Raw genomic sequence first — 14,291 nt, 5'->3', positions numbered from 1 at the left:
TTTTCATTAAAACTTTTTTGTTCTCCCGCAGGTTGTCATCTCCACTCAAGTGACCGTTGATGGCCCACTACTGGCTATATCCGATAATATGTTCGTACACAACAATTCGAAACATGGACGCCGCGCCAAACGTTTGGACACCACGGAAGGTACAGGAAACTCCTCCCTGTCCTTAACGGGTCACCCACTTGCGCCTGACAGTACCTATGATGGTCCGTAACGAAATTGATTTACACTTTATTTTGGTTTTTAATTTTTTAGTAAAGAAAAGAGTAGCATTTGAGAATGTTAATGGTAGATTAACTGTTTTCATTTCAACTTAGTAATAGTTTAACAATTTTGAATTTAGTTGTAATTAGAAAAATAATTAAAATAGTTTTTGCGCCTAAATGTATGCCTCTGATTTTTAATTATAAATTTTATGGCATACTTTCAGGCGGAAACTAAGTTTTAGCCATTATTATTTGCATTATTCAAATTTCATTATTTTATTGCTTAATTTTTTTTTCGAATTCGCTTAAAAATTACAATACGGTCGTACACTTAACCACGCATCCCTTTCCCGCTTATCATTACCCACAATACTATGTGCCACACTTTACTAAATCTGCAACCTTTCTCGCTACAGGTCTTTATCCACCATTGCCTGTGGCCACGCCCTGCATCAAAGCTATTTCGCCCAGCGAGGGTTGGACCTCTGGCGGCGCAACCGTTATTATTGTGGGTGATAATTTCTTTGATGGCCTCCAAGTGGTCTTCGGCACAATGCTCGTTTGGAGCGAATTGATTACATCGCATGCCATTCGTGTGCAAACACCACCACGTCACATACCCGGTGTGGTGGAGGTGACTTTGTCGTATAAGAGCAAACAGTTCTGCAAGGGTTCGCCTGGCCGATTTGTCTATGTTTGTGAGTAAAAATAAATGGTTATTAAAAAACTTAATATTTTATATACTAATAACTAAACCCCATTTTCCCCACTCTTCTATTCTCTTCTCTTTAAGCAGCGCTCAATGAGCCGACCATCGATTACGGTTTTCAACGTTTGCAAAAGCTCATACCGCGTCATCCTGGCGATCCAGAGAAATTACAAAAGGAAATCATACTCAAACGCGCAGCCGATTTGGTCGAGGCCTTGTACTCCATGCCAAGGTAAGCCGCAAGCTCAGTACACCAACTTTTTATACACAAAACTAATCAAATTCCTTACTACCTTTCTCTTCTCTATCTCTTAGATCTCCCGGCGGTTCGACCGGCTTCAATTCATACACCGGCCAGCTGGCTGTAAGCGTTCAGGATACCGCTGGCCAATGGACCGAAGACGACTATCAGCGCGCCCAATCGAGCAGCGTGAGTCCACGTGGCGGCTATTGCAGCAGCGCTTCGACGCCACACAGTTCGGGCGGCTCTTATGGCGCTACGGTGGCCGCTAATGGCTATGGCCCCACAACCAATATGGGTACGTTATCCTCCTCACCAGCCAGTGTTTTCAACTCCACCAGCAGTAAGTTTAAGTACCTGTAGAAGTTTAGAGTGATAGTTGAGTGCATGTGTCACAACGTATTAGCTGTAACAAGTATTCTTAGACATGTACGCAGTGTTGAACGTAGTTTACAAATTTATGCATGAGGCGCGTAGTTACCAGGGTCCTATGAGTCATCGACTATAAAATTGTCTTCATCCTGAGGTTCTATCAATAAGCCGATTACTTTTCTGATAACTCATAAAGTAATCTATCTGTTCTAAGAGCTCCACGTATAAGGACGCTCCAAAGCTTACTTTTTTCCCGATTTTCAAAAATTTTTTTCTGAGAAAAATAGGCAGAACCTTGTTCTTGTTCCCCGGTGTATAAAAAAAACCGGTTATTTGGAAAATCTGACTGTCGTTACACTTATTTATGAAATAAGTTTCACCGATGGAACCATGGCCTGTTAGAACTCCCACAACTAGGGAGAGGTTAGCCTTACTAAGAGCTAAGAGCTCTCTAAATCTTTTACGATCGGTCTTGTGCCAAAAGGATATTGCGACAGCTCATAAACCGATGGCGGCCCAGCGCTGACCAAGTCCAATCCAAGAGTCGAACAGATGAGGAGAGGGCAGCACCGACACTTTTCCATTTAACTGATAGCGGGGCTGGGATATCTTACCTTGCCAGCGCCTCAGCTTTATATGTAGTTAGTTATGTGTGATTGGCCTGGTACCCATACTAGGCTTATTACAAACAGGCACAATGTCGTTGATAACAAGGCTTGGCATTCCTTAAGCTGCTCTGAACGCACGACCAGTGAGTATCTTCACCTTGCTATCCGAGTGGTTAGTGACTTATCTGAGGGAGACTGCAGTCCGGAGCAGTACCTATCGCTACCTTAGTGGCAGCAATCTCGTGTTGAAAACACTGCTATAATCAGGAAGTCTGAAAGTGAAGTTTATAGAGAGTTCCTGACCATATAGCCTTATATCGCTCCACAAATCTTCCCTTCTCTCCAGCAACCCATCCGTAAAGAAGCTCACCTCTAACAACTTCTTCTAACGCACCACCCTCGCAGGTACGTGCGCGAGAAAAAAAGTCACTAGAGCTTCATTTAGCGACTCCATGTTCCAAAAGACCCAGTAGAAATTCAAAGTCTGCGAGAATTACTGAGTGCTCAGACTCGTGCTCAATTAGAAACACAAATTCTTTAGGGCTGTTAGAAACTTACGTGGCCATACACCTTTCGGCGATATCTAAGGGTCACTATATGCAGTGTAGCAGTAAGTAGAATGGTTGGAGTGGGTCTGATGATCATCGCCCATTGAACGGCCCTCCACTACACAAAGACCTCATTGAACATAATGATCTTGACTATGGTACTGTAAAACCATAGCACTATTTTTGATGAGACCCCACCACTCGACAATCTCTCTCCTCAATAATAGTCCTATCTAGTACGAGTCGAAAATCTGTGCGGTGGACGTAAATCTATCGATTTCTTTATTGGCAAAGTTGATATGTCGTTGTCGTTGTTGTTGTAGTGGTAGAATTATGCCGACTTCACAGTCCTTGGCCGGATAGAAATCCGAGTCCGTTCTGGTTACGAAGACCCGACTGTCGTGGAAACGGTTGGTGTCTCGTCAGTCTCCGTTCACTCAAATAGTTCGGAGCGCGTCGCTAACCTGACGTCACACAAAATTAGTTTTCAGTCGACGGTACCTGGTATTTTGTCATTATTGTACCCATTAGTATGCACAGCACTGTAGTTTTAGTTAATTTTGTAGTTAGTATACAGTGTTGTGCAAAATAATTAAATATTTCACGCAGCTGAAAGTATTTTATCAATTCATTTTAATATTTAAGCATTTCGTGTGCCACCAAAGGCTTTGTAGTGAATTCTAAAATAAATGCGAGGATAAAATGAATATTTAATATTTTTTTTATATTTGTAATAATTTATTTTAATTTTTTTCTTAGTGTGTATTGTATGTAAATAATTGATTTAGTTGTTAACGCAGCGATTTTGTTTCTTTTTCTTTTTTCTCTTTTCATTGCATGGTCTTGTTCTAAAAAAAAAAAACTTTTGAAATATAAAAACACACACAATTAATTATTTAAATATACAATTTTTACACGTAACGGTATTGTAATTTGGTGTTATGTTTTGCAAAAATTTGTATTGAATGCTGTAAAATTTGTTAAATTAAACAAAAAACACTATTTGATAAACAAAAAAAACTACAAAAAACAATATATAAACTAAAAAAAAAACAAAAACAAAAAACATCAAAAATACGAAATATGCTCAGGCAGTGCCTTTTCGCCATTAATCTCAACAGTGTCGTCACCGTGGCATCAGGCGCTAGTGCAACACCACCACACACATCCGCACCACTACCACCACCATGCGCACCAGCCGTGGCACAATCCAGCCGCCTCAATCGCAACCGCCGCCGTGTAGAGCGTTCGGAGCGTGCAGCCCGAGAGTTACGTGCATTTGCTCCGTGAAAAGTTAACGGTATAACAAATGAGAAATATTTATTTTTTTACATTTAAGTTACTTAGTTGTGTTGCCAATGAAATGTCTACTATGCAAATACTGTGGCAAAGGTAGTTTTCGATTTTGTTTTTATTCAAATAATTTTTTTCCACGTCGCACTATGCGCTTGAGCTGCGGCGACTATGAACACTGTAGGTTACCTGTCCGGTTTTTGTGACTTGAAACCCGCAGGTGCGTACCAGCAGCTTTTACAATGTTTTCCTTTTCTTGCTCCTTTTGCGTTTGTCTGCATAGAAAAGGACAGGTAACCATTTCCGGGTACGCGCCTGAGCATTGTTCCAAAATATTCAAATAATAAAAAGCACTTCACTCCATACATCCATATTTAATTATGTACATACAACAGCTTTGCATTTTTTCATATTTATATAATTTTATTTACGAAGCTTTAGAAAAAAGTTATTTCATTAAAAAAATACAAAAGGTCTTTGTTTAAGAAAAATATTTCTTAATTGTTTCTTTTAAGCTTTTAACCAATTTTGAGAATTTTCATAAGCTTTTAAAATTAAAGCTTAAAAAAATTAAAAAAGCTTTTTGAAAGCTTCTTGGCAATTTGATTGATAAACTACTTTATTAAAAACTATTACTCTATGGAAGCTTTTAATCAATTTCAAGACTTTTCATAAGCTTTTAGAGAAAAAAATATATAAAATTATATTTAGCAAGCTTTTTAAGCGAGCTTAGTTTATTAAGTAAAAATGGCTTAATTGTGTTTTATTTTATATTAAGAAAGTAAAAAAAAAACTTTTTGGAAGCTTTTCTGCAATTTCGAGAAGTCGTATAAGCTTTTAAAGAAAAACGATTTCATCAAAAATACAAAAACTGTTATTAAAAAAGCTTTTTAAGAAAGCTTATTTCAGTAAAACTTAAGAAATTAAAAAAAAGGTTTTTTCAAAGCTTCTGCGCAACTTTTAAAATGTTTACGATTTTTCAACACTCTTTTTAATTTTCATAAAATTATTTTATATTCTTGTTTCTAATTTTATAATAAGGAATAAAAAAAGCTCTCTGAAAGCTTTTAAACAATTTCGATAATTTTTATAAGCTTTTAAAGAAAAACAATTTCATTAATAAAAGGTAACACAAAAAATATTTAAAAAGCTTTTTAAGTAAGTTGATTTTATTAGAAAACGAAGACTTAATCGTTTTTAATTTTATATTAGGGAATCAGAATAGCTTTTGGACAGAATTTGTGCCTTTTAAGCAAGCTTAGTTTATTAATTAATAACTTAATTGTGCATTTTGTTATATAATATAAGGTATTAAAAAAGCTCCTTGGAAACTTTTCTGCAATTCTGACATTTCTTACAAGCTTTTAAGAAAACCTACTTCATTAAAAAAATACCACAAGAAATTAATTTAGAAAGCTTTTTAATAAAGCTTATTTTAGTTAGAAATTATTACTTATTTGTTCCTTCTCATACATTAGAAATTTAAAAAATTAAAAAAAAGCTTTTTGAGCAATTATGAAAAATTTTATGTTTTTTAACACATATTACTTTATTTTCATAATTTTTTTATATTTAGTTCAAAAAGAATTATCACTGCAAGCAGAGTTAAAGCTTTAAAAATTAAAAAAGGCTTTTTGAAAGCTTCTTGGCAATTTGAATTTTTTTTAGTTTTTAACACATACTTAATTTAATTTCAACAAATATTTTCATATTTAGTTAAATGTGAACTTTTGTGCAAGCAGAGTTAAAGCTTAAAAAATTTTAAAAAGCTCTTTGAAAGCTTTTTGGCAATTTAATTATTTTTTAGTTGTTAGCACACTTTTTTTAATTTTCAAGAAATATTTTTATATTTAGTTAAAATATAAAATTTTGCTGCTGGTCAAAGCTCTTCTGAAGCTTTTCACTTTTAAAACTTTTTTCTTTACTCCAGCTTAATCGTTCACATTTTAATCTGAAATGAATAAATAATTTAGAGCATTCAAAATTAAAAAGCTGTATGTTTAAGCTTTTATAAAGCTTTGTATGAATTAAAACCTGTGGAAGTTGATATTAAAAGCTTATTTGCATTTACAACAACTTTCACTTCTGCCTCGAATCCGAACTTGAACTCAAAAAATTATTATAAAATTATTATCTGCCACAAAGCTTTTTTAAGAAAAATTATAAAATATTAAAAGCTTATCTGGGTTCTGAACTTTTTTTTACTTATACTTTTTATTTTTCTTTCACTTCTGCCTTGAATACGAACTTGAACTTGAAACAAAAAAAATTAGCTGCTCAAAAGCTTTTTATAAAGATGTAGAAGATATTAAAAGCTTATTTGGATTATCAACTTGTTTTTGTATTTATGCTGTCTTCTGCTTGAAATGTTTGGCTTCTTGAAGCCTTTTTGCCAAAGTGGTATATCTGAAAAGCTCTTTTACAGCTTTAAAGCTTGATTAACTATTGTAATCGCTAAGCAGACGCATTATTTACAATTCTTACATATTTAAAATACTAAAGTGTCAAAAAAGCTAAAGCTTGCTAATAGTTCGTATAAAAAATTATCTTCAAGGCTTTTAAAAGCTTTCGTTTTCTGTGAACTTTTTAAGATTTGTGAAAGTTTTGTGGTTTATTTGTAGTTGTTAAGGTATAATGAAAGCATTAAGTTCGGATAAATAAAAGCTGCAAAGCGTTGCTTGAAAGCTTTCGTTCAGCCACATTATATAGTCAAAATTTGCATAGTTGAGGCATTTACAGTGCAAAGCAAATACATTTTTTATACAGTACAACTATAAATTAGATTTTAATCAAATTTATTTTTATGTCTTCCAGGAGTGAGCGGCCTCAGCTTCAATCCATTCACGCTGCCAACGTGCAACACCCAAGGCTATGGCACAAGCCAACTGGTGACATCGACCAAATAAAATGCGCATTGGCTTACAAACATATGGGAACAGCAAATATCAAAGAAATCTACTACATACATACTCACATAAGACATATGTATGAGCATTTGCGATTTGGTTACAACAAAAATCATATTCGAAATTACATATCCTTTTACTAGTGTTAAGCCAAGGCGGGGATGGAAAAACGATGATCAATCAAAAAAATATACAAAATATTGAAAATATATTGAGAAATATTGAAAATAAATTATATAAAAATATTAAAATTAAATTTAAATACTTATACATACATACATATAAGAAAAATAGAAAAAAACGAATTTGTAAAAAGTAAATTCAATAAAATACATATATACATATATCGTTTTCTTCAACATTAAGCGTTAATAGATGCATAACATGAAAAATCATTTAATATAATATAGTTGAAAAAATAAATAATAAATAATTAAGTAAGCTAAAATTATTATAAATATGTATTACCTTTTGTTTTCGCGTGCAATATAAAGAATTACAGTTAATTTGTTAATAATTACATACATACACATATACAGAAGCGAAAAAAAAGATTTGATTTAATATTTTAATATTTAATTAAAAATAATATTAAGTTATTTACATTTTTACTTTTTTTGTAAATACATTTTTTTACTAAAAATTTATAAAATAAAAATCTTAAAAATTATTTATTAAGAACAAAATATATAAAAATGACAAATAATATCAAACAGACATATTCAACTGTAAATATCAGCAACAATTCATATCAAATATTTATAACAGCAAACTAAACAAAACAAAAAACACACAAACAGAAAAAAAAATTAAAAATAAAAATAAATTAAAATAAAAATATGTGAAAACAAATTAAAAAATAATTAAAAATAAAATGAAAATATATGAAAATAAAAATTTCATAAAAAAAATTCAAGAAAAAACTAAAAAAAATTAAAAAAAAAATTTTTTAAAGTTTCAAAAAAAAAGTTTAAATTAAACACTGTAGATAGTTAATGAATTTTAGAAGAATTTGTATACGAAGTTTCTGTCTGCAACAACAACAAAATTAACAGCATACCTTTATCTCAAAAAAATATAAAATATTATAAGCAAAAAATAGAAAGCTGCAATTACACACAGCAACACACACATAAAGTTGATCATACAAGCATATATACAAACATACACACATATTTGTACACACATATTTGTATACACACCAACACACACATACATATATTAAACAATATACTCAAGCATACACACTTACAATAGCTTAGCATTAAAGTTTAGCCGATATTTAGCAAGAATTTTCTTCTTTTTTGCTCACAGTGAAAAAATATTGAACAAAAAAATAAATACTTAACTAGAACAATGCTAGCAATCTAATAATAAATATATGAATGAATAAAAAAATATGAAAATATGAAAATTTGCAAGTTTTTATTAATATAGTGACTTTATAAGCGCAAAGATTTTTGAAATTAAAATTATAATTTCTTTCATGTTTTTAATATTGTTGAATAATAATGAAACAAATTACGCATGTTGAAAAAAATTTGATACTTAATGGGTTAGGGATATTTCGCAACAACAAAATGAAAATAATTTGTATGTTTTTTATAATTTAACAAAAAATAAATATAGACCAAATTTTTTAATTTAAAAAAAATTAATCAAATTAGATTTAATTTTTTTAATTAATTTAATTATTAGTTCAAAAAATTAAGTCTAATTTGATGAATTTTTTTAATTAAAACATTTGGTTCAAATTTATTAGACAATTTTTTGTTAAATTATAAAAAACATACAAATTATTTTCATTTTGTTGTTGCAAAATATCCCTAACCCATTAAGTATCAAATTTTTTCAACATGCGTAATTTGTTTTTTTTTTAAATATATTAAAAAACAAATTTTATTTTAACAAAATTAAACATTTTTTTATTTAAAAGACTTAGACTTAATTAAATAAAAAAATTAAAATCTCATTCAAAAATTTTATTTAATAAAATTAGATTTAATTTTTATTATTTTAAAATGAATATAATTTAACTAAATAATTTCATTTTAATTTTTATTTGAAATAACTCATATTTTCCATAAAAAATTTACAAATTTTTAGTTTTTTATTTAAAAATTTTACACATTATATTTTTTTCATTTAAAGCAAAATGTATTTAATACGATTATATTTTATTTTCTTAATACAAAATTTTTTTGAAAAATATTCAAATTTTATATAAAAAAAGATCGGAAGAAAATTATATTTATTTTTAATTAATATAATTTAATTACATACATTTTTTATTTTAAAATTAATTTATTATATTATAATTATATTTTTTTAAATTAATATGTATATGTTAATTTAATATTTTTTATTACAAAATTAATTGTTATTTCTAATTAATTAATTCCGAAATTTTCTTATCACGTTGTTGTTGCAAATACTCTTACCATATTACCAAACACGCCGTAAATTGTTTTTTTGTATTATAGTTATAAGCTACAATTGCCTGTACGAATACAGTATTGTAAAAAAATATGGCATTTTACGCAGTAACTGTTTCGTACGGTAATATTTAGTGTTTCTAATTAATATTTGTAAAATATATTGAAAATGTAAATTAAATAATTAATTTAAAAATAAAAATTAAAATATAATTAATTATTAAAATACATACACATTTTGAATTCTGTAAAAAAGCGTACGTTTACTTTATTTCAACAGTGTTGAAAAAAATAAATTTAGTGGTAAAAGTAAATTTTAAGTAAGTATGTTGTAATTTTGAACTGTAAGTATGAAACTCGCTTCCTTGAAGTAGAATTAAAAAAAAAATTAATGATATTTTATGTTGAGTTCCGAGATGTCAGAAAAAATGACTGGACTATGATATACACAAATTTAAAACACACAGGCTTATAACCAGGACCTGCTGGCAGCTCCTTCTGAACTAAATTATAACTAGCTCTGCTAAGCAAACTCACTCAATTCGAAGAAAGTGTAGACATTTCTATAAAAAATATCAATTTTTTTAATAAACCTTAGGGGCTTCCGCCAGCCGATTGCCGACTCCAAACACCGCTCGTTTTATCTCCCAAACCAATACAGTGTTGCAAACTCAAAGCAAAAAAATTCAAACAAAAAAATTAGAGTACACCATATGAAACTATCTGGTATGTAAGTATATCTGGTATACATTAACGAAATTCATTAAATATTCAATTCCCAATCACAAATTACATTTCTTTATATAACTACCTAACGTATTTCGTCATTACGTAACTTCCGTTTCGTTATTAAACGTAACGCAGCGTAATGGCGTTACGACTGCTGTCATTTCAGATATTTCTCATTTTCTCTTTACGACACATCTGGCAACAACGCAGATGACGTTTTCTTTCACTTGATCAAATTCGCTCTGCTGTTATTGAGCTGCGAAAGCTAAACGAAAATTGTTAAAATTTTATTGCAAATTAATTGTGAGTAATGTTGAATTGGTATTAGCAGACAGACGGTAAAGAAATCGATTTGAATACAGAGTGAAATTGTAATATTTAAATGAAAAATAGCAAATTTCTCGAGCGGCCGAATAAAAATTTCACTACGCGACTCCCATTTTCGGTTAGGGTCGTGGCTCGCGTGTTAAACATATGTGCGAGATAGAGAAAGCCACTGCTTGCGGCTGCATGTAGCAAGTGTGCGTGCGAACGAGCAGACAAGTGTTGTTTTATTTTTTTTTGTCGTTTTGGTGTAAAGTTGAAGAAAATTTTTGAGCAAAGAATTTAATAATGAGATAATCTTTGTATTTATCCAAATAACATCAGCGAAGTGAAAGAAAAGCCAAACAAATTGTTAATTGTTTATATAATTAATTGAATTTGAAGTAATTGTGTTGGGGAAGTGCGTGTTATGTGGCTAAATATCGATAAGTCGCAACAGCTGATGCACTGGTGCGTTTAATCTTTACTAGCAAACCCCCACGCCGGTGGGGCTTAAAGCATTATAACAAAAAAAAAATAAGAAAAAAAGAAGCAAAAAACACGCCAGAGAGTGATTCACAAGTTTTAAGCAGGCGTAGCACCTTTCCAAAACTGCACTAGCTTATGCTTATTAATGTGGAATTTGTTGTTGAAATATTTGTGTGTCTATGAGATACGTGTGAAAGAAAGTTTCGTTTAGGAAGGCTTTTTGCTTTCTTCTTTTTTTTTTGTTGCATGAATCGAAGGATTGATTGCTGTTGTCTTCTTGTGGATTACGGTGCTCGTGGCTGAGCGAAAGACGATTGCGACGACCACGACCACAACGACAACGACGACTATCGGACGGATCGGTTCTTGAAACGACCCGTTGCTGGTCATTTGGGAGAAGATATACGTCTGATCTGGATATAATTGATGCATGATGGATGCTGGACAGCAAGAAACTAGACAGGTATGTATTATGTGTGCGTTCTTATCTATTTTTAAGCGACACACTTGCAACGAGCACAACAACATAAAACCGAAAAGATTTCAATATAGGAGTGTGTAAATACATATTTATCTATAATGTGCGTGTACTCAATATGTATGCAAAACACCAGTATGCCAGCCCAGTCGTTGGCACTTGTTTACCCACGAATTTCGTGGCGGCAGCATAAAGGCAAAAACTATGATATCATCAAATGTCAAACAGCATTTTTCGCTTTTTCGTCAAGTAGAAACTGTGAAGTGGAAGCGCATTGTATGCTACATAGCTGCTCATGTACTCCACATTCATTCATTCATGTAGTACATACACTTGTTGTAGATATGGACGAGTATGCACGCTAACATTGTAGGTAGCAGTTTTTCAAGTTGCTTTTAATTGTTGCAACTTGTGTACGCCTGCTGGCAGTACGCTATTAGATGCATTTAAGAAAATCTAAAAGCAATTAGGAAATCGAAAGCGTAAAGACCAACAATTGATAGCTACGATCATAGTAACTTACTTAAATAACTATGTGTATATATGTATGTACATGCGTTAAATGTTGGTTATATATTAAATATAAATATATGCCTTTGTCGGGTTCATTCTCTGTCCACCTACTTACTTACATACAAGCTTTGCAAGTTGTACGTTTTGCCGTAAGCGTTATGAGCCAAGCACCTGGCGAACCACCTACTCAATAAATATGTCAGCGACCAGTTTTTTACGTTTTTACCTTAAAATTGTTATTGTTTTTACATATTTTATGTATGTATGATAGGTTTTTATTTCGCTGTTCTTTATAACAGCTTAAGTGCTTCTAAAATGTAAAAAAGAAAATAACCCAGGCATGTTGTCATTTTAAATACTGTAACAGCAACAAATTGTATTGTTTCCTATTTGGTTACAAATCAAATTGCTAGCCAAAGCAAAATTCATATGCGAATTTGCAATAATCCAATAACAAAAATTAGGTGAGTCAATGTATTATAAGAAAAATTTTGCATATGCAAAAACAAAAACAAAAAATTATGATTAAAAGAAAAGTGTATTGTCTTCACAATCGCGTAAGCTTTTTATTTTACCTACGCTGCTGATAGCCATCAGTCGATTTGGTTACACCCAAAAAGTGAGCAAAGCTATGGCATGCCAAAAAGTCGCTGTTGTGCTTTGATTACCCCCTTTTACGCCCTCTACATAGCATACAAAGAAAAAAATGCTGTTGTTGTTATTAGTATATAAATACCTTTTTACTGCCGGGTCGGATTGTCGTTTATGCTGTTGATTATGTCAACATTGGTTATACGAAGTGCTTAACGCTCGAAAAAAATGTCGCGAAATGGTGGTCAAAAGAAGTAGCAATGAACTTGCCGTAAGTATTATAATAATTAATTATAAAAGTAGCAAAACGTGTCGCTTATTGCAGAACAAATCATATTTATACTTTTTATCTAAAACAAAATAACTAAACCTATTTTTCTTCCTCCTTCGCTCTGCAGGCACATCATCGTGCTTCCGTGAAGTGGCTGCTCGCCAAAGCCTTCAACAATAATATTCCAGACAATTTGCGTGAACCCTTCTATACCGATCATGACAATCAGGAACGGCTGAAACCGCAAATTGTCGTGGAAATGGGAAATGCAACGCTATACTGCCAGACATTATCCAACATATATTCGGATCCGAATTATCAAAGTCTGAATCATTGGTCCATATTGCAGACATTGTCACGTAAGGGTGTGCCAGTCGCTGAGTCACCAGAGATGCCATTAACCGAAACGGTTTTGATACAAACCAATCCTTTGAGGATAGTAAGTATTAAATATTTTTATTATTTTATATTTAAAGATATTTTTTGTGTATCAAGGATGGTAACGTAACGTAAACATTTTCGAAATAAAATTTTGATTTTCAAAAAATTTCGAAATAGTATCAACATAACTTTTTGTTGCTTTTTTATTTAATTATTGTCCTATTTATCTTTTAGAACGCCCACATGTCCGTGATTCAATCACTCATGACTTTGTACGCAAAGGAAATAACTTCGGGCGATCGCATAGCTAACGCTGTTGCCAGGTGAGTGCCACAAAATAACAAATAAATAACAGTTTAAACGAATTTCTTACTTTCTTACAGAATTACGGGTAATAATGGCCAAACGTTACCACACGATCAGCCTTTCGATCAGCTGCTGTTGCTGTGGATCTCACATGCGTGCACTTCGCTGAAGAAACGCATCGCCCGCGAGGTCGAATTGGGCGCAACGGATGAAAATGTAGCATGCACATGCCATTTTAAAGTTGCAAAAATGTTAAACTATTTTTTTCTTCAATGACAGGGCGTGCGCCTACAAGTGCCCAACATTCCAGCAGTGCACGATTATCAGAGCTTATGTGATGGCGTTTGTTTAGCTTTATTTATATCGTATTATTGCCCGAAAGCGCTACCATGGACGCTTGTGCGTATTAATTACTTACCAGCCGTCGAGGATTCCGTACACAATGTGTCTTTAGTCAGCAATTTTTGTCAAAAACATTTGCCATATAATGTGTTCCATATGATGCCCGAAGATGTTACATACATGCGCAAGTGCGTACCTACAAACATATTTCTTCCTTTCATATTTTTAGCATTTACAAGTGTGCATCTTGTTCTTACTATTTGCATTTTATATTTTTCACAGTTCAATGAAGCTGAATTTAGTTGTACTTTTGGCGGATTTATTTCTACTCTTCGAAATCCATCCTGCAAAATGTGTTTGCTATCCAGGCATGGATGCGCCAGGTAAGTTGCCCCGCATTATGAGTTTTATTGTATGTATTTAAGTAGCTATTGCTATAATTAGCGCATTTCCACTTGTATTTATTATTATTTGGTTTTATTATTATTATTTTTGGTTTTGTTTGCACATCTGCTCATGAGCGCGCCTACAAATATGTTGGAAGCAAAGCAAACTGCCAAATAA

General features: G+C 32.0%; 2 protein-coding genes across 22 annotated transcripts in view; both read left to right on the top strand.

The window, feature by feature from the left end:
- Positions 1–7,123, top strand: part of LOC120772584 (transcription factor collier) — an 87,463-nt gene extending 80,340 nt beyond the window's left edge. For 2 of the 11 annotated variants that reach the window (XR_005705078.1, XR_005705073.1), the window contains exons 7-12: positions 32–212; positions 629–910; positions 1,009–1,153; positions 1,237–1,505; positions 3,782–3,990; positions 6,798–6,886. Coding sequence is in view for 5 of the 11 variants with exons in the window: in XM_040101290.1 (XP_039957224.1) it covers positions 32–212; positions 629–910; positions 1,009–1,153; positions 1,237–1,505; positions 6,798–6,889 (969 nt within the window). In the remaining 6 variants the exon portion in view is untranslated. Of the gene's footprint in view, positions 1–31; positions 213–628; positions 911–1,008; positions 1,154–1,236; positions 1,506–3,781; positions 3,991–6,797 lie in introns of all 11 variants that reach the window. The other 9 variants (XM_040101290.1, XM_040101286.1, XM_040101291.1 and 6 more) reach the window with 7 other exon arrangements.
- Positions 7,124–10,285: 3,162 nt separating this feature from the next.
- Positions 10,286–14,291, top strand: part of LOC120770728 (patronin) — a 43,659-nt gene continuing 39,653 nt past the window's right edge. For 9 of the 11 annotated variants that reach the window (XM_040098311.1, XM_040098319.1, XM_040098314.1 and 6 more), the window contains exons 1-6: positions 11,276–11,308; positions 12,826–13,137; positions 13,314–13,402; positions 13,463–13,601; positions 13,665–13,915; positions 14,010–14,110. In XM_040098311.1, coding sequence (XP_039954245.1) covers positions 11,276–11,308; positions 12,826–13,137; positions 13,314–13,402; positions 13,463–13,601; positions 13,665–13,915; positions 14,010–14,110 — 925 coding nt within the window. Of the gene's footprint in view, positions 11,309–12,825; positions 13,138–13,313; positions 13,403–13,462; positions 13,602–13,664; positions 13,916–14,009; positions 14,111–14,291 lie in introns of all 11 variants that reach the window. The other 2 variants (XM_040098308.1, XM_040098315.1) reach the window with 2 other exon arrangements.

The sequence above is a fragment of the Bactrocera tryoni genome, chromosome 3, assembly GCF_016617805.1.
Source record: "Bactrocera tryoni isolate S06 chromosome 3, CSIRO_BtryS06_freeze2, whole genome shotgun sequence".
Lineage (NCBI taxonomy): Eukaryota > Metazoa > Arthropoda > Insecta > Diptera > Tephritidae > Bactrocera > Bactrocera tryoni.
This window is presented reverse-complemented; position numbering and strand designations above follow the sequence as displayed.